The following is a 20,073-nucleotide window of genomic DNA, read 5'->3' on the forward strand; positions in this document are numbered from 1 at the left end:
TGAAAGACCTCAATGTGAGACAGGAAACCATCAAAATCCTAGAGGAAAACACAGGCAGCAACCTCTTTGACATCAGCCATAGCACCTTCTTCTTAGATACATCTCCAGAGGCAAGGGAAACCAAAGCAAAAATGAACTATTGGGACTTCATCAAGATATAAAGCTTCTGCACAGCAAAGGAAACAATCAACAAAGCTAAAAAGCAGCCTAAGGAATGGGAGATGACATATTGGGAATGACATATCTGATAAAGGGTTAGTATCCAAAATGTATAAAGAACTTACCAAATGCAACACCCCCAAAACAAATAATCCAGTTAAGAAATGGGCAGAAGACATGAATAGACACTTCCAAAGAAGACATCCAGATGGCTAACAGACACATGTTCAACATCACTCATTATCAGGGAAATGCAAATCAAAACCATGATGAGGTACCACCTCACACCAGTCAGAATGGTTAAAATTAACAGCACAATAAACAACAGGTGTTGGCAAGGATGCAGAGAAAGGGGAACCCTTTTGAAATGTTGGTGGGAATGCAATTTAGTGCAGCCAATCTAGAGAACAGTATGGAGCTTCCTCAAAAAATTAGAAATAGGACTACCCTACAATTCAGCAATGGCCCTACTAGGTATTTACCCAAAGGATACAAAAATACAGATTCAAAGGGGTACATGCTCCCTGATGTTTATAGCAGCATTATCAACAATAACCAAACTATGGAAAGAAACCCAAATGTCCATCGACTGATGAATGGATAAAGAAGATGTAGTTTATATACAGCCATCCAAAAGAATGAAATCTTGCCATTTGCAATGATGTGGATGGAGCTAGAATGTATTATGCTATGCGAAATAAGTCAGAGAAGGACAAATATCATATCATCTTACTCATATGTGGAATTTAAGAAACAAAACAGATGAACATATGGGGCAAGCTGGAGGAGAGAGGGAAAAAAACCCTAAGAGACTCTTAAAGACAGAGAACAAACCAAGGGTTGATGAAGGGAGGTGGGTGGGGGATGGGTAGATGGATGATGGGTATTAAAGAGGGCAGTTGTTGTGATGAGCACTGGATGTTATATATAAGTGATGAACCACTGAATTCTAATCCTGAAACCAATATTTCACTGTGTGTTGACTAAGTAGAATTTAAATAAAAATTTGAAGAAATAAAAAAACAGAAGTTTTAAAGATGCTGAATAATGTTATATATAGCAATCTATAGTCAAATACTACATATTATCTTCTTATGACTCTAAAAAGTACCTAAATTTCAAAAGGTAGTTCATAGATCTCACCAGAAGAATTCTCTTCCTAAACTGCAAGAAGGTGAAGAATTATAATAAAAAATGCTTTGTGGTTGTATACAGGCAGACTCTAAGTATAAATTCCAGCTCTCCCATTTTTTAATTGGGTAACCATGAGCTAATTAATTCTGAGCCTGTACTCTATCACTAAATGGACATAAGACCTAATTCATAGTGACCATGTAAGGATCAAAATAGGTAATATATATATAAAGCACTTAAGGGGCACCTGGGTGGCTCAGTTGTTAAGCATCTGCCTTCGGCTCAGGTCATGATTCCCAGGGTCCTGGGATCAAGTTCGGCATAGGGCTCCCTCCTCCGCAGGAAGCCTGCTTCTCCCTCTCCTACTCCCCCTGCTTGTGTTCCCTCTCTCGCTGTGTCTCTCTCTGTCAAATAAATAAAGTCTTAAAAAAAAAGCATTTAAAACAAACCCTGTCAGGTAGGAAGACCTTAAAAATGCTATCTATTATTATACTCATTGTTTTTATAATTTTATTGTCATGTTAGCACCATATATTATGTGTATCAGATCTATAAAGTAACAATAAAAGTAACAGTATGAATTTCTTAGGCAACTTTAGGTAAGTCATTCATTGTCCCTGTTTCTCAGTTTTGAATCCTACAGAATGGTAGTAGTATTACTACTAGTAATATTACTAATACTGATAACGACAGTAGCAGCTAATGCTGCTCAATGGGTTATAACCCAAGAAGTGTGATTCCAGATACTCACTGTTAGCCACTCTGCTCTACAGCCTCTTAGGAATACGTATTTGTCAGGATGGGCTGTGGTAGCCTCAAAATCTCAGTGGGATATAACACAAAATGGTTTATGTCTCCCTCACGCTATGTGTCCATTGTGGGTCAGCTGTGAGTTCTGTCCACTGGAGTCAGTCAGAAACCTAGGCTGACAGAGACTCCATCTTGCCACATGTTCCCATGATCATCAAGGCAGGGAGAAGAAAATGTGAGGAATTGCACATTAGCTCGCAAAATTTTGCCCAGAGTGTTTCAGGCTACTTCTGCTCTTGTAATTTTAGCCTAAGTGAGACACACAATCTCTTCAGGTGGTGGGGAAATATAATCATAAAATATAATCCTACCAGGAGGTAGAGAGCCAGGAATTCTTGGTAAGCAGCACTAAAGACTGCCATAAATACTAAGGGCACTATTTTCCTCAAATATGAAAATGATCATGAAAGTCCTAATTAAAGTGTAATAACCATAAAAGACCTTATTTAATCTAAAGTTTTTCTTTCTAATGAGGATATATATGTTGGATTTCACTTTGGGGCAAACATTAATTGTATCAATACATTTTTTAATCTATCTCAGTTTTCATCAATTCTAAGTTTTATTACTTGAATAAGCAATATGTACTTCATATGAAATTAGTAGACTTCAGCGTTTAGGGTTTTTAAAAAATTTCATGACTGGATATTTATAGATATGACAGTCCTTATATTTTCTATTGTACTTAAATTTGGAAAGTTTACCACCTGTTCAGTATAACTATAGACAGAATAAGCATGCCAAAGGGATTTCTATAATTAAGTGGCATATGCATGAATCATCGTCTTAAAGTAGGTTTATGTTTAATCATCAAATTATTATTAAAAATGATCTGGTAATTCTAAAGTTAAATATCTAATTTAGAGCTATGTATCACTGAAACAAAGTTGAATAATTTATAGGGACCCCAAATTGGTAGTTTTTACACATATCAATGTGCATGTTATGCAGAAGTCTTTTTACATGTTAACTTATACAATAAAATGAAAACAATGTACAAAATCAATATAATAAAATAGTTTATAGACAGTAAGTGGGGGGTTTAATAGAGATACATTGGGAGCATGTGCTATCTCTCTTGACCTGGCAGCATATTCACAGATGGGGCTTCCTTATGCACCAAAAGGTGGAATGATACCAGATAATAAAATCAGAGTCTGTGGCTATGAGACAAGGCATCATTTTTTGCACGTTTTGTCCATCTTTAAGTGCCAAGGGCCCTGCATGGGGCAAAGAGCACAACAGGTCATCAGTAGGGTTATTTTTATAGTGCTTAAGGATGTTGCAAAGCTGAAAGAGATAGCTATACTTTAGCCCTTTCAATAAAGAATGGGAGCAGTCTGTATAAAAAACGGGTGGAGATTTAAGTTGGCAAAAGTTTACTTCAAGTTATAGTGACTTTTAGGTCCCTTCCCTACTACGTAGGTCCATGTGATGTTGATATCGAAGGTCAAAACCAATGTACGGGTCCACCATGATAACACAGGCCACACTGGTACAAACCAGAAGTCAATACCAGCATCAATCACCCCTTGATGCACCTGCTTGCCGCCTTCTTCAGGCGATTGCTCTTAAATGCTATTTCTCAGAGTCTGCTGCCTTTTCTTTATCATAGAGCTCTCATTTAAAGTAAGCAAGCCTCTGAAACAAATAATGCAATATATGTTAAGAAAAAGAAGAAGGAGGAGGAGGAGGAGGAGGAGGAGGAGGAGGAGGAGGAGGAGGAGGAGGAGGAGGTAGCGGGAGGGGAAGAATGAAGCAGGGGAAATCGGAGGGGTAGACGAACCATGAGAGACGATGGACTCTGAAAAACAAACTGAGGGTTCTAGAGGGGAGGGGGTGGGAGGATGGGTTAGCCTGGTGGTGGGTATTGAGGAGGGCACGTTCTGCATGGAGCACTGGGTGTTATACGCAAACAATGAGTCATGGAACACTACATCAAAAACTAATGATGTAATGTATGGGGATTAACATAAGAATAAAAAAATAATAATAAAAAAATTTTAAAAAATAAAGTAAGCAAGAGGAACAAATGCTGACAAGATGAGCAAGGATGGAGTGGTATGAAAATCTCATCCACTAACATAGACAATCAATTACATTCTTAGGATTGTTAGTCCCTCAAACTTCTTCATTAATTAGCTCTCGGTTATTCAATTTCCCACACCTTTAGCTCAATTTGCTGTGACATCATACTGTGTTCAGAGTGCCTCATCAGCAATGAAAAAAGACTTGGTATCTTTAGAATATGAGTCGGCAGCTGGTTTAGTTAAATAGCCTTCCACCCACGCTGTACTACATTGATTAATTTTTAAAGAAATGGCTAAATGAAGATATTAATTATTTGTATGTGATGCATATGCTCTCATGAACATCATTATATTTTAATTTACTTCTTAACAAGTAAGCCAATATGATTTTTAAATTATTTCCCAACTGGCTTACATACTAATAAAGAAAAAAAATCTATTAATTTGTGCCATATCAAATTCACCCTTTTTTTCTTTTACTTTCTAATTATATAGTTCTCAAAGAAATCAAACTAGAAAAAAAAAATGGGTTTAACCTTCCTGCTTTTTAGTCCACATACATAGCTGTTTAGTGTGGGAGTGAAATGAAATACTTATTTTTGGAGGTCTTAACAATATGAAAACAGAACATGTACACAGTTAGCTCTCTATTATTTGTCTTTATTTGAATCATGCTTATGTAAAACTGAAATACAACAAGGCAAATTGATTATCCTGAAAATAATTAAGTGCTATCTGAATCGTCAGAGAATTTAATTATATTTTGCCTCATTTTGGTAGTATATGTTATAACCAATTTTTTGGAAATTCTATAAACCACATAGAGTAGATATGATGATTCTCTATTGCCCTGCTTATTTACTCATTACACATGATACCAGCACCATGTGTTACAAGGGATTATGTATGTACATACAAGCACATGAGACAGCAAGGTTTTGAGGCAGTAAATTCTTATAAATTAATTTGTTATGGTTTTTAGAATACTTTTCCTGGTTCGAACTGTGTGTGTGTGTGTGTATTTATGGACAATTGTGCATGTTGATGATAAACAGAATTAATGAGAAAGATTACACAAAGAAATTTGGATAATAATAAGTATGCTTTCTTTTTTTCTTATATTTTAAATTTTATTATATGTTAATCACCATACATTACATCATTAGTTTTTGATGTAGTGTTCCATGATTCATTGTTTGCGTATAACACCCAGTGTTCCATGCAGTATGTGCCCTCTTTAATACCCATCACCAGGGCGCCTGGGTGGCTCAGTCGGTTAAGCGACTGCCTTCGGCTCAGGTCATGATCCTGGAGTCGCGGGATCAAGTCCCGCATCGGGCTCCCTGCTCAGCGGGGAGTCTGCTTCTCCCTCTGACCCTCCTCCCTCTCATGCTCTCTGTCTCTCATTCTCTCTCTCGCAAATAAATAAATAAAATCTTAAAAAAAAAAAAATACCCATCACCAGGCTAACCGATCCCCCCACCCCCTCCCCTCTAGAACCTTCAGTTTGTTTCTCAGAGTCCATAGTCTTTCATGGTAGTATGCTTTCATGTATTTTCCAACATATGTCAAGAAACATTATACTTATGCTTTCCGGATTTCTCAAAATAGAAACCATACTGTTGCCTTTCAGGTAGATTGTGGACTGCCTGGAGGAGACCACATTCTTCCTGTAACTTTTGAATGAGTCACTGATTTAATTGCCAAAGATACACAGCCTTTAGAGGAAGTGAGACAGGCACAGGGGGGAGGAGCAGCTGTAGCCAACGTTTGCCAAGCTCCGCTTTGCTGCTGTGATTCTCTTAGAAGGGACACCAGCTCTGGAAGGAAGGCTCTTTTCTTCCTCATGAGAATCTTATTTTATTCTGTGCTTCCCTCATTCTTAGAGAACTTGCATAACCATCTCTGCCCTCCCATTTAAGCGGATGTTTATAAGCATCGTGTTCCCTTGGTTCTCGAACACAGATACCACATTCTGATCAGTGGAGAGAAAACAGAGTGTTCCCTGTTGTGCCTAGACAGAATCAAAGACAGTTCATTACCTTACATTCAATTCTGTGACTCCTATGTCACTTCTGTGACATTCTTTTACCTGGGTGGTGCTGATGCCGTGTCTGACCCAAGGGCTATGATCAGAAATGCATTTCACTGCACCGACCTATTGTTACTCCCTCTAAAATATATTGGGAAGTGTGGTAATCTTGAAGATAATGGAAAGAAAATGGGATCAAGTGTCAATAGATGCCCTGTCCTCTGTTGCTTACTCTCTCCATGGCTTTAAACAAGGTTCTTAAATCTCCTGAGTCATAAAATAGTACACCTGAGAGAGTTGGTATTGTTACACAAACTCATGAATGTGAGAAAGTTTTTGTAAATCACAATACACCAGGATTATGTCTATTTTTATGCATATGACAAAAGTAGGTTTCTTAGAAATGAGCTTTCCAAAAATAATACTAACCATGGAATAAACCTACAGTTTTGCACAACAATAAGACCATTATCCTGGAAATCTTAGAATATGATATATATGTAGTTTTTTTCTCCCTGAAAATAAGCCTAATGTATTCATGTATTTCAAAAATAGATTTGTATCCATAGATTTAAAAATAATCACTTTTATATTCTTTAACTATTATTACTATTTGTGTATAAAAGTCTTATAATTACTTCTTTTTAAAACCTGAAATTAGCATATCTTCTGTTCACCCAATTAACTCAAATGAGTAACAAATTATTTTTTAAAAGCTTTCTAAACTGATATTCTGTAATGACTCATCCAAGAAAATGTCTTTTCTATTCAGAAGTCTGCACCTCTTTTATTTTTTAGTCAAACACATAATTTACTACACAGCTTTAAAAATGTTTGCTGCATCAATCAACCAAAGGCCAGTCATTTTATTCATTCCTCCATTCATGGGAGTGCCCCAGGAATGTGGATGGTGGCAGGGGATTTTCTGTGAAATTTCTAGAACGGGTGATCAGTTAGTAAATATGCAAGGAATTTGTCCCTCCAATCTTTTTCTTTTCCTTTTTTTTTCAAATCTTTATTTAAATTCTGTTTAGTTAACATATTGTGTAATGTTGGTTTCGGGAGGAGAATTTAGTGATTCTGTCCCTCCAATCTTATAATGAACTTGCAGACTTATGGAATTGGATTCTGTCCCTCCAATCTTATAATGAATTTGCCTGTGTTATGGAAACCACAGATCACCGGAAGGGTTTGGTAAACAACTCTGGATTTCTCACTCATAAGATGAAAACCTAAATGCCTAGGGACGCCTGGATGGCTCAGTTGTTAAGCGTCTGCCTTCGGCTTAGGTCGTGATCCCAGGGTCCTGGGATCGAGTCCTGAGTCAGGCTCCCTGCTCTGCGGGAGGCCTACTTCTCCCTCTCCCACTCCCCGCTGCTTGTGTTCCTGCTCTCGCTGTCTCTGTCTCAGTCAAATAAATGAATAAAATCTTAAAAAAAAAAAAAGAAAGAAAGAAAACCTAAATGCCTAATCTGAGTTTTCTTTTGGAAAGCAGGAAGTTGAAATCCCTGCTTTATTTCAACAGCTGGTGGCCTGACCCATTAAATTGGCTTCCTGATAAGGAAATACATGAACCCAGAAAGTTAAGAGAAAGAATGGGAAGTTCACATGCTACCATAACAGCCTGATGGCATTCCACTGTGTTCTGTTCCTTCTTGGTGGCCATGATGCTTTGCAACTTGGCCATGATAACACTTTTACTTTGCAGCAAAAATCACCTTGGGATTGTTTTCATCTTTTGTGAATGGTTTAGCCACTGCTTCTTCGTTTCAGATTCTCAATATTAGCAATAGAACTATTTCAATATTTTTTATTTTTTTGACAAAAATGTGACTTTTAATAATGCCATTTTAAAAAGTTGGATCATTCACAGTAGACTAGAAAAGTTTGTTTGCTTTTTAAGTCATGTAGAACTTGCTTCCAGACTTGGGAGGTGACTGGCCTCTGTGAAGGTACCAAAAGCCAAAGTGCTGAATTGGAAATTAGGAGACTTGGATTTGGGTCTTGCTCTTTGACTGACTAGCTGAGGAGTTTAATCCTATGCTTCAGTTTCATCATTTGTGTGACCCTGGACAAGTCACTTCAGTTCCTTTGTGCCTCAGTTTCCTCATCTGTAAAAGAGCATAATAAAACTGTCTACCTCTTAGCATTGTTGTAAGGAGTCCATGAGATTATGATTATACAGGGCCCAGAAGAGTACCGGGCTCATGCTAACTGCATGTGTGTTATCTATAATAATGTAATAGTAATCTGTCTTGTCATAGTTCCTATGTTGTATTCATTTTTCTAGTGCTGCAGAGCCAATTGCCACAAACTTGGCAACTTAAAACAACTATTATCTCAGTTTCTATAGGTCGGATAGGTCTGGCCTAGCTGGATGCTCTGCTCAGAGCCTCATAAGGCTGAAATCCAGGTGCCAACTAAAGTGTGTTTCTTTCTGGAGCCTAAGATCCACTTGCAAACTCATGTGGCTATTGGAAGAATGCATTTCCTCAGGATGGAAGTCCCCATTTCATGATAGATGTCAGCAAGGGGCCACTCTCAGCAACTGGAGACTGCCCGCCCTTCCCTGCCACGTGATCCTTTCCACATTGTGGCCGTTGCTTTCTTCCGGGCAAGGAAGAATGTGTCTCACTGGCTTCCAATCCCTTACCACCAGCTGAAGAAAACTTGCTTGGACAGGGCTTACCTGATCAAGTCAGGCCACCTAGGTGACTCTCCCGTTAGCCATATACTACAACATGATCATGGCATGATATCTTATCATGCTCACAGGTTCCACCCCCACTTAAGGGGAGGAGATCATATGAGAGTGAATTCTGTGTACCACAAGTGTGAACATGAAGTGAAAAGTAAAAATGACATGCCAAGTGCACATTATTGTATGTCCTATCACTGCCATCATCACCGTGATGATGATACCAAAATTTATCCTCACACAACCCTATTCTGCTAATTTTCAAAGGTTTAAATTAACTGTAAAGAGTATTCCAATTCATTCAATAACCATGTAACTCAGAGCTTTGCATTTGCTTCATAACTCCCTCAATTCCTATTCTCTTTGACCGGCATATTTCCTTCCCACATTCACTTCCAAGACCAAAGTTCCACGGAGAAGTATGTTCTATTGAATTCACCAGCCCATAAAATACTCATCCATTATCCCCCTTACATGTATGAAGCAATCCCGAAATTCCCTATGGCCTGGTTGTGCTCAACTCTAAAACAAACTAAGGAAAAGGTAATCTTTTCCAGTGCTTTAATAATATTTAACCCAGGGACTAGTATAACAGACTCTGAGATGTTTATTCATAGATAGCAGGAGTGAGCCTAAGATGATCTTTGTGGTTCTGGCTGTCATTTGACCAGCGCTCAGGAGGGCCTCATATTTTGTAAAAAGCTCAATAAATAATAAAATATAAAATAAAAATATAACAAAAGAATGATGTAGGGAAATGATTACATCATCCGTGAAAATGGAATGGGGAAACTTAACCTAGAAATCCAAACAAGAATCTTCTGGTATTTTGTTAATATAAGTGCCTTTAGGGCAGAGATGAGTTCTGTGCCCGCAGAGATTAATAAAACTTAGCTCATGAAATAAAGTAGAATTTTATTAAAAAAAGAATACAGAGTAGAAATTATATCTGTGCTCAAAATCATCTTTGCCACTGTTAACATTATGATCGTGGATGTGTTACTTTTCCTCATTAAGACTTAGTTTTTGCCTCTTTAACATGGAGGTAATACTGTCTACTTAAGACCATGTTCTGAGGATTAAGTGAGATAACCTATGCTAAGTTCTTAGGACAATGCCTAGTACGCAGTGAGCATTTAGTAACTGATGACTATTGTTGTTATTGCTATTTTTACTCGTTTTAATTATGCTAACGTGTGTCCCAATGTCTGGAATGTATTAAGTGCTCAGAGAATATTATTTTCTTCACCCTTCTTCAATACCTGTTTGTTGAATTGAGCTGGATCTGTCAAGAAGAGTATTTCAGGTATTATCAGTCTGAAATACATTAAGAGGTTACCGTTTGTCTGATTTTTTTAATTTTATGCAATTTTCTTCCTCCCCCTTCCTCCCTGCCTGCATGCCTGCTTACCTCCATCCTTCCTTTTTTCCTTGTCTTTCCTCCTTTTCTTCTCTCTGTTTCTTTCTTCTCTTTCTCTTATCTTTTTTTCTCAAGCAGATATTATTTTAAATTTCCGAACAACCTATGTTAGCAAGTCTGGCCAAGTTATCTTTGAAGCAAGATCAATTTGCATCCACTACGTCACAACCTGGTTCATCATTGATTTAATCGCTGCCCTGCCTTTTGATCTCCTGTATGCTTTCAACGTCACAGTGGTGAGTAAAGAGGACTCTTCCACATGACCTTGAAGGTTATTTTTAACCCTGTGTTTATTTTCCACATGTTCAGGTTTTAAGTGTTTGTGACAATTTATGCATCCAGGACTTTGTGCCCTCCTGAATAAAGACACCAAAGTGGCCAATGGTACGGAGGCCACAGATTGTCCACTTGAGGAAGTTAGTTCCTTTTGAAATTTGCATTACCTGTTTGAGTTATTTAAGTACCTAGACTGGGATATACCAAAAGCCTGAGTTTATCATCAATACTGACTCAGAACAAATCCTTTGGTTAGGAAACCATCTGCGGGAATGCAAGCATTACTTTGTGTTACTTAAGCAGATATTTGCCTCCGAAGTTCAGTTGAGAGTTTAAGATTTCTTCCAGTTTTATGACTTTTACTCTCTATCCCTTGAGTATTTCATTATTCACCGGCAAAACAAACAAAAGACCAATCAAGACACAGAAAAATACTGAAATTAAAATAAAAGAATTCAACCACTTCTTAGAAATTCTTGTAAAAATGTTGGGTGGGGCAGAAACCTAAATGACACAGTGACCATGAGCTTGAGAGCTCTGTTGGATTTTTAAATTTTCTCTAGAATTGTAACTTCTCCACTTTCTTCATGGAAAACCTTTATAAAACCTTATGCCTCCTCATGCAAAGCAAATATGTCCACTTGTGGTAGTAGCTATTTTTACTATTAAACAATTGTTCTTAAAAGCATTAAGTGCTCCCTTATACATAGAGAGACTTTTAGGGAGGTATAATAGCATTTTGGGGTCAGTAATGCAATTTGCTGCTAGAGGAACCAATTATAGGCAAAAATTGATTAAACATTAGTTGAAATTAAACATATTTCTTACTCAGTCAACAACCCCTTGAGATTCTCTATCAAGAATTTAAAAGTACAGTTTTCAATATTAAAGTGATCAGTGTTTTTCAAATACAGTCCTTATTGACTTCAGAATGAAGATTGAACTGTAATTCTGCCTATTTAGTACAGATTTGTGCATTTGTTAATTACCTATATAATAGTATTTTTCTTTTCTTTTTCTTTCTATTTTTTTTTTTAAGGTGGAAAGTTGAGAGTGTCAACATCTTTAAGAGGTTTATAAGTCAACTGAAAGGAAACCTCTGGGGAAAAATTTAGTATATAATCTCAATCAGTGCCACATTGAATTGTTATCCAAGCTTCTTAAAGTGCTTTTTAAAATTGAATTTGACTAGATAAGTGTACTATAATGAAAGCATAATGACTTAAAACAAGGCTTTTGCAAGACTGCAACAAAAAAAATTTCAAAAGAAATATATAATTCACAAAATGCTAAGAAAAATTTTCCACATTCTCCTGGAGAATTGTTAAATAAACGGTGTTCAATAGACTGTGCTCTAAATTAACTTACTGCTTTGCTACTAAATACTAATAATATTTTTTTATGTTCCATTTCTCTTTGGGCACTGAACAAATAGAATTATTTAAAATATCTGTTATATAATTATTTATAAAATATATACAATTTTAAGATACATAACATGTGTATATATCATTAACATCCTCATTGTCTAAAATTAACACAAAGGATTTTTGAAAAAGTCCAATTCTCATATTTTGATGAATTTTAAATACTTGCACACTTTTACTGCGTTCTTGCTCCCTTTCCTCCTTCTGTCTTGTGAAATCTGTCATGAAAATTTTATAAAGAATGCAAGTTATAGATCAACATCTGTGTTAGAAAGAAAAAGAGGAAGGAATAAAGGAATTTCTCTTCTCAGTAATAATTTTTCTGCTTCTCACAGGAGTGAGCATATGATCATTAACAAATTGGTGCATAAATTTTCTATGCCTGCAAATAAATTAGTCAAGATGAAATATTCTATTTGAACAGAAAATCTTGTTTAATGTATTATATTTACTCCCCAGGAAAACATAGGTTATGAGGAAAAGTTTTTATACTGCACAGACTTACCAAAAAAAGGGCGGGTGGAAGAAACAGATAAATAAGCAAACACAGATGTTGGCTTTCCAGATTTGAAATACATTCAGTTAGGGGCGCGTGGGTGGCTCAGTCATTAAGCATCTGCCTTCGGCTCAGGTCATGAACCCAGGATCCTGGTATCGAGCCCCACATTGGGCTTCCTGCTCAGCGGGAAGCCTGCTTCTCCCTCTCTCGCTCCCCCTGCTTGTGTTCCCTCTCTCGCTATGTCCCTCTCTGTCAAATAAATAAATAAAATCTTTTTTAAAAATAAATAAATAAATAAAATACATCCAGTTAGTGCATCTCTGTAGATGACATTCAAAAATGCATTACAACCATCAAAAACGTATTGGATGCTCTAATTTTGACGTTGCCCATAATTGCTGATGATAAATGTTTTATACACAGCTCACACATTTCTTTAATAAAATTTACTATGTGTAAGTCACTATGAAAGGCACTCTGAGAGACAAAGTTGTGAATGAGACAGAAAATATGATAGAGTGAAAAAGGCAAAAGTATAAATCCCAGTCTTATCACTTACTGTCTGAGTGACTTCCTTGGGGAAGTTAACATCAAAATTGGCAAAATGAGCCTGAAAATCGCTACAGGGTCTCTCAGCAGCCTAAAAAGGCAACATTTCTATAAAATACCTTGCTAAGTATCAAACACCCAGAAAGACCTCAGTATATGTTAATCAACTTCTCTCTCTTTCTCTTTTTCTCTCTTTCTCCCCCCTAGTGGATAGCCAGGGAGTGATCATGTCCAGCTGGTAATAGGGGAAACTGCCATTTGATAAGGGGTTCTGATAAGTACATCACTGTCTTGCACCTACCTATAAGCTGCTTCTAATTTTTATCAGTGAAAAATTCAGAACAGCATCCCAAGAGTAGAAAGAATACTTTCCCTTTTCCAGATTATATATTTCCATCTAAATCAAATATGCTTCTTTTTTCTTTCATTCATTAAGAGCCCAAACTCACATTTTTAGCAAGAAGCTGTTGACTCAGATGGGAATAAGTATAATTTATTTCAAAAGTGTCAGCAAAATCACTAAGGCTGCCTCATCCTGGACACCAAGTTTTGTGTCCCTTATCTTTCCAAATGACTATTATTCTTTTTTTTTAAGTTTATTTTTATTTATTTATTTTTTTTTTTATTTTTTTTATTCTTATGTTAATCCCCATACATTACATCATTGGTTTTAGATGAAGTGTTCCATGATTCATTGTTTGTGCATAACACCCAGTGCTCCATGCAGAATGTAAGGACAGCCCCCCATTCTTTCCTCAAACTTCTGCTTTCTGGTGAGAGAAAATGGAGAGATTGCCCATATCAATATTCTATGTTCAATGGTGTCTTAGTCTGCTCAGGCTGCTATAACAAAATATCATTCCCTGGGTGGCTTAAACAATAGAAATTTATTTTTCAGTTCTGAAGGCTGGAAAGTCTAAGATCAAGGTTCCAGCCAATTTGGTTCTTAATGAGGGCTCTCTTCCTGGCTTGTAGATAGCTGTCCTCTTGCTGTGTTCTCACATGGTAAGGGGAGAGAGAAACATTGGATTAAGGAGAGAGGGGGCCAGGGAGAGAGGAAGAAAAGATGGGGAGAGAGAGCGTTCTCTGGGCTCTTCTTATAAGGGTACTAATCCCATCTTGAGGACCCCACCCTCATGACCTCTTTTAAACCAAATCACTTCCCAAAGGCTCCATCCCCAGTTACCATCACACTAAGGGATAGGGCTTCAACACGTGAGATTTGGAGGAACAAAATTCAGTCCACAGCAGATGGCTTTCTCCATCTGGGATTTCTGTTTGAGGTTTCATTTCAACTACAAAACTGTCATCTATCTATTGGATTCCTCTACGTATAAAATAAACTCCACCCCTGGTAATTCCTCTAAGCTACAAAGTAGATATTGCAAAGTACTGGCATGTAATCGTCTGGTTTACAATGAGCTGGAAAATGACAGATGAGCACTTGGTTGTGAAGGAGAAGAAATAAAACTTGACACAGAAGAATGAGAAAAAGAAATAAAAGCACAGCTAGCTGGCAAGTGCTTCAAATGACCTTACGATTTTATTATATTTCAGTACAGAATAATTCACAAGATTACAACTGAAAGCACTCTTACTGAATTTCTATTATTATATTGACTGTAGAGTGTTTTGTATCTCTATTACCCATTCATTCATTTAACATATATTTATTGAGCACTTACTATGTGTCAGGCACTACTCTAGGTATGATTTTCTTAGACATAAGGGGAGATCAATAGTGGAGGAAGGACCTAGAAGTCAACAGCTGACTCCAGGACTAATTATAAAGGCAAATTTCCAGAAGATGCTGACCTTGTTTATGATTCTGTCTGTTGAGGTGTAGTCATACAAACCACTTTCTTCCCCTTTATTTATGGTTCCTTCCATAAACACACACCCCAAATTAAAAAAAGGTCAAGTAATTTGTCAAACTCTATTTGCATATGAGCTAATACTTTATTTGCCTTTTCTATTTTAGAAAGCTCATTGAGGCTCTTTGAGGTGTGAAAGAGTATGCATTAGTACACCACATATGTTGTTAACAACGACATCAACCATTCTGGTGGTCACCAAAGGTGCACATTTTTCAGATGGGTCCTGAAGTCAGGAAAATAATCCCTTAGCTATAAGTGTATTGTTTTAGTGCATATGAAGACAGGACCTAGGAGAGTTTTCAAAAATTTTGTTCCATTTTAATTTTGGTTCCCTAAGCATGTCTGTTTGAGAGAGGGCTCAGGATGTATAAGCTTCAGACATGTGTTTTCTCTATCGATGATGTTAGAGAGAAGAAAGCACAGCACGTGAGACAGGAGGTGCTACTGGTATTTGTGAGTAGATCTTACACAAGTTTGATAGATCTAATCACTGTTTGTTTCAAAAACTGTTACCTTTGTTACCACTCCACACAGTTTTACTTCAGTGGGTACAAATTATTGTTATAAGGCCACTCTTACATGGAGGAAGGGATGTGGAATTGAAAGAAAACGTATGTAAGAGGTGGAGACACCCTGATGTTCAATCCTGAAACCTTAATGTGCTTCAGTTGTGTATCAGAATATACAAAATTATATTCAATCAAATCAGTAGAGGAAAAAAGATAAATCTTAAGGAAAATAAGTATTAATTCAAAATTAAATTGTCTTATCATCTTTTATTCTATCACCTCTTGATATAATATGTTGAGAAGGGGCATTGGTATGGTCATAAAAATGACCATAGTGTTGGACTCATGATTATATTTAATTTCAAGAACTTTCCAGAATGGCTGTAAGTTAAAGTAACTGTCGTAGCATGGAATGAGCCGTGTGCCAAGTTGTGCTGCTCTGTCTCCTCCCACAGGTGTCTCTTGTGCATCTCCTGAAGACCGTCCGGCTGCTGCGTCTTTTGCGTCTCCTGCAGAAGTTGGACCGTTATTCCCAGCATAGCACAATCGTCCTGACTCTGCTCATGTCCATGTTTGCGCTCCTTGCACACTGGATGGCGTGTATCTGGTATGTCATTGGAAAAATGGAGAGGGAAGACAACAGCCTTCTGAAGTGGGAAGTTGGTAAGGGCTTACATTTGTCACATTTTCCATTTTTAAGTGAAAAGGAAGATTGTCTAGAATTTGGAGGAGGTGAAAGATGAGTCCATAAATATGTCCTCTGACTGTCGATTTGTCTAATGTTTTTTAGGGGCTGAGTTGGGGGGTCTGTGATACACGTGATTTCTTTTGAGAAAGTTTTCCAGAAAATCCTTATATATTTTTTAAAGAGTAATGGGTTAAGATTTCAATGGGTTCTTTAAAGTGACCGGCCAGGCTGTAGAAGTGTTTAGATAAGTAATGTGTGATCTTATCTGACATATCCAATGCAGGGCTAGTACCAATGAATTACTGGGTAACTGGCCTATGGCAAATCATTGCAGTGAGAGAGAGAGTGAGTGTATTATAATGACACACTTTCCACATTTCGTATACTTTGAGAATTTGTGATGATAGAGGGAACTGGATATTCACAAATATAATTTGTAGAATTTTGTGTCCCTATAATACATGGGAATTTAAGGGAGATTTTTCCAAGTGTTACATAATTCTGCATAAATGAATCTGAAATGTTCTGCACAGGAACACATTTTTAAACTTATGTTAACCACAAGAACTTTACAGAAAATGAAATTCTGAAGGCTATAACCCTCTATCCAAAAATTCCTGCCTTCTTCTCCCAGTCATTGCCTTTAGAGAATTGTCATAGTACCCCACGTAGAATTTTTTTTTCTCTTATTCTGGCATTTCATCAAAAGAATCTGTTTCTTGGTTTGATAGAAAATTCTTCACTTCTTTTCTCCAAAAATCAATCTGGAACTTTTGGAAGCTCAGACCTTTGCACAGGGATGAAGCCACAAGAGATTCTCAAGAGAGAAACATGCTCTAACTTTTCATACCAACACTTAATGGCAGAATGCATTTGGAACATCCCTGGCTTGGCTCTCATAATGCCACCCTCTCACCAGAGGGCATATACAAAGACTTCAAAGTATGTCTTTGGAGAGCGAGCTGAAGACCCTAAGAAAACAGATTCCAGGGAATGAATCGCCTGTCTACATTCTTAAAAATGCTCCTACAGGGCGCCTGGGTGGCTCAGTTGGTTAAGCGACGGCCTTCGGCTCAGGTCATGATCCTGGAGTCCCGGGATCGAGTCCCGCATCGGGCTCCCTGCTCGGCAGGGAGTCTGCTTCGTCCTCAGACCCTATCCCCTCTCAGGTGTTCTCTCTCTCTCAAATAAATAAATAAAATCTAAAAAAAAAAAAAAAAAAAAAAATGCTCCTACACATCTCAATTTTGACCCTAAGCTACACCAAAGCAATAAATGTGTTCTGATAATTTTCATCTCAGACTGGTTTTATCTTCCTTATCAAAGTACTTCTTCTGTGTCTTGCCATGGATCTCAATTCTCAGAAATGAAGTCAAGGGATGGGCACCTGGGTGGCTCAGTTGGTTAAGCGACTGCCTTCGGCTCAGGTCATGATCCTGGAGTCCCTGCATCGAGTCCCGCATCGGGCTTCCTGCTCAGCAGGGAGTCTGCTTCTCCCTCTGACCCTCCCCTCTCTCATGTGCTCTCTCTTATTCTCTCTCTCTCAAATAAATAAATAAAATCTTAAAAAAAAAAAAGAAATGAAGTCAAGGGAGAAAAATAAAACTGCAGCATGAAAGCAGGAATATTCTACATAAAGAGAATATGGGGTGAGATGAGATGTGAGAGTGAGAGAGGGAAGACAGGGAGAGAAAAGACAGTGAGAGAGGACAGAGAAGAGTTGATCAAAAGGAGGACCAAAGTCTAGATTATACTTGGATTAAAATATTTCCTGTTCCTTAGTATTGTTTCCCTTTCTATTTTCTTGTCCTGAAGGCTCCCTCATCACACTCTGGTGTAGTCCTAATGGTGTTCAGTGAATTATAGCATTAGATCTCTGCCCTTTGTTTTGAATCCATATTAAAATTCTGACTTGTGGTCAGCCACCTGATTCCTTTCTGGGCCTGACCTAATTTCCTTCAGGCCCCAGACCTATACACTCTTATTAATTTGTAAGTCTTGTCTAGTCTGAGAGTCTCCAGATGGGGAAATTCAGCTTATTCACGCTCTCAAATTTAGTTAGATGAGGAAAGCTTTTTGTTTCATTTTCAACACACCAGTTATGCTGCAGATGTACAAACTAGCTCTTGTTTTTCTTCCCACAAACACACAGAGGTATTGATTTTCCAGGAAAAAAAGAAGCCAACCATCTAAACTGCTTCAGTATTGCCCATACCACTCCTACTCTTAAACCTGATGCTATGGTTCAATGTAATGAACAGGAACTTGTGAGGTGAAAGTCAACCCACCAAGAAAGCACTGGCATTATACAATAATGGGAAGAAAATTGGGTTGGGGCAACTGAACTCTCCTCATCATGGCTCCACCACTAACCAATTGTGAGATTTGCAGTAATTTTGTTCACCTCTACAGGCCTCGGTTTCCTCATCTAGAACGTGAGAAAACTCACCATATAACTCAAAAGTCTATTTTAGTTGCCATGATTTATGTCTTTAATGGAAGAACAAACCCAGTATTCTGTGCTTATTTTTTTTTTATCATAGTTCAGGGTCCACATAAACTGTCAATAGCAACAACCCAATGTCAACAAGTTTGAGGGAAAGGGGTGTGTCAGGGAGTACATCTTGTGATCACCGCATGTTAAAGAATTGATATGTTTTACCCAGTTATGATAAGAATAATTCAACCTTTATCTTTAGAGAATTAGATTTCCTGTCCAAACACCTCTCAGAATATGATCAGGAAGGTAATATGCTAATAATGTCTGTCAATATTGGGTTTATAGGCTTGGCTACAAGGACTTTCCCTTCCCTTAAAATTACTTGCATTATTGTTCATTTAAAATGTCCTCCAGGGGGGCGCCTGGGTGGCTCAGTTGGTTAAGCGACTGCCTTCAGCTCAGGTCATGATCCTGGAGTCCCGGGATCGAGTCCCGCATCGGGCTCCCTGCTCGGCGGGGAGTCTGCTTCTCCCTCTGACCCTCCTCCCTCTCATGCTCTCTGTCTCTCATTCTCTCTGTCTCAAATAAATAAATAAAATCTAAAACAAACAAACAAAAAAAAACAAAACAGAGCTTTAAAAAATAAATAAATAAAATAAAATAAAATAAAATGTCCTCCAGGGGCTCCCGGGTGGCTCAGTCATTAAGCATCTGCCTTCGGCTCAGGTCATGATCCCGGGGTCCTGGGATCGAGCCCCGCATCAGGCTTCCTGCTCCATGGGAGGCCTGCTTCTCCCTCTCCCACTCCCCCTGCTTGTGTTCTCTCTCTTGCTGTGTCTCTCTCTGTCAAATAAATAAAATAAAATAAAATAAAATAAAATAAAATAAAATAAAATATTCTCCAGCTGAGATTTGGACATAAATTAAATAATTATGACCTCTTCTACCTAATTTTTTAATGAAGCAGCTGAGAATCCAGGCTAATTTAGTTTTTACTATGGAATTTGTACACTAGTATTGTTTTACCTTTTTTAGTCCAACTACCATGAATTAAAAAATTCTTCACACAAATAAAGTTTTATTAGAGAACATGTTCTTTATGTTGTGACTAACATTAAATGTATAAAACAGATTCGTATTCCTAAGGAATAAAATGGAATTTTCTTTCTAATCACTGTTAATTGTCTTGAAATGATTTTTCCCCCTTTTTGTCCTTGTCAGGTCTACTACTTACAGCTAAAGAGAGTGCCAATATTTTGCATCAGATCAAATCAAAGTTAATCTTTAAAAAAGATTGTAATATTGTCTCTCTATAAGATATCTATTTCTGGAAGGAAGAATTAGTACTCGTGGACTAATTATACCAGAGGCTGGTTATGAACTGATTTGCCTGGTGTTATTTTTACGTCATATCCTTATGCACTTTTATACTATATTTTAAGAAATTTAAGGTGTGGTTTATCGTTTCATGGAATTTTAGACTTGGGAGGACCTTAGTCTAACTTTTTTGATTTTATGCTGAGAA

General features: G+C 37.5%; 1 protein-coding gene across 1 annotated transcript in view; it reads left to right on the forward strand.

The window, feature by feature from the left end:
* KCNH8 (potassium voltage-gated channel subfamily H member 8) overlaps positions 1-20,073 on the forward strand; it is a 380,547-nt gene that overhangs the window by 249,286 nt on the left and 111,188 nt on the right. The window contains exons 6-7 of the mRNA XM_064575899.1: positions 10,362-10,519; positions 15,876-16,083. Of these exons, the coding sequence (XP_064431969.1) occupies positions 10,362-10,519; positions 15,876-16,083 (366 nt within the window). The remainder of the gene's footprint in view (positions 1-10,361; positions 10,520-15,875; positions 16,084-20,073) is intronic.

Source organism: Mirounga angustirostris, unplaced genomic scaffold (genome assembly GCF_029215605.1).
Source record: "Mirounga angustirostris isolate CCGP_5_RB_7025 unplaced genomic scaffold, mMirAng1.0.hap1 SCAF_1, whole genome shotgun sequence".
In the NCBI taxonomy this organism is placed as follows: Eukaryota; Metazoa; Chordata; class Mammalia; order Carnivora; family Phocidae; genus Mirounga; species Mirounga angustirostris.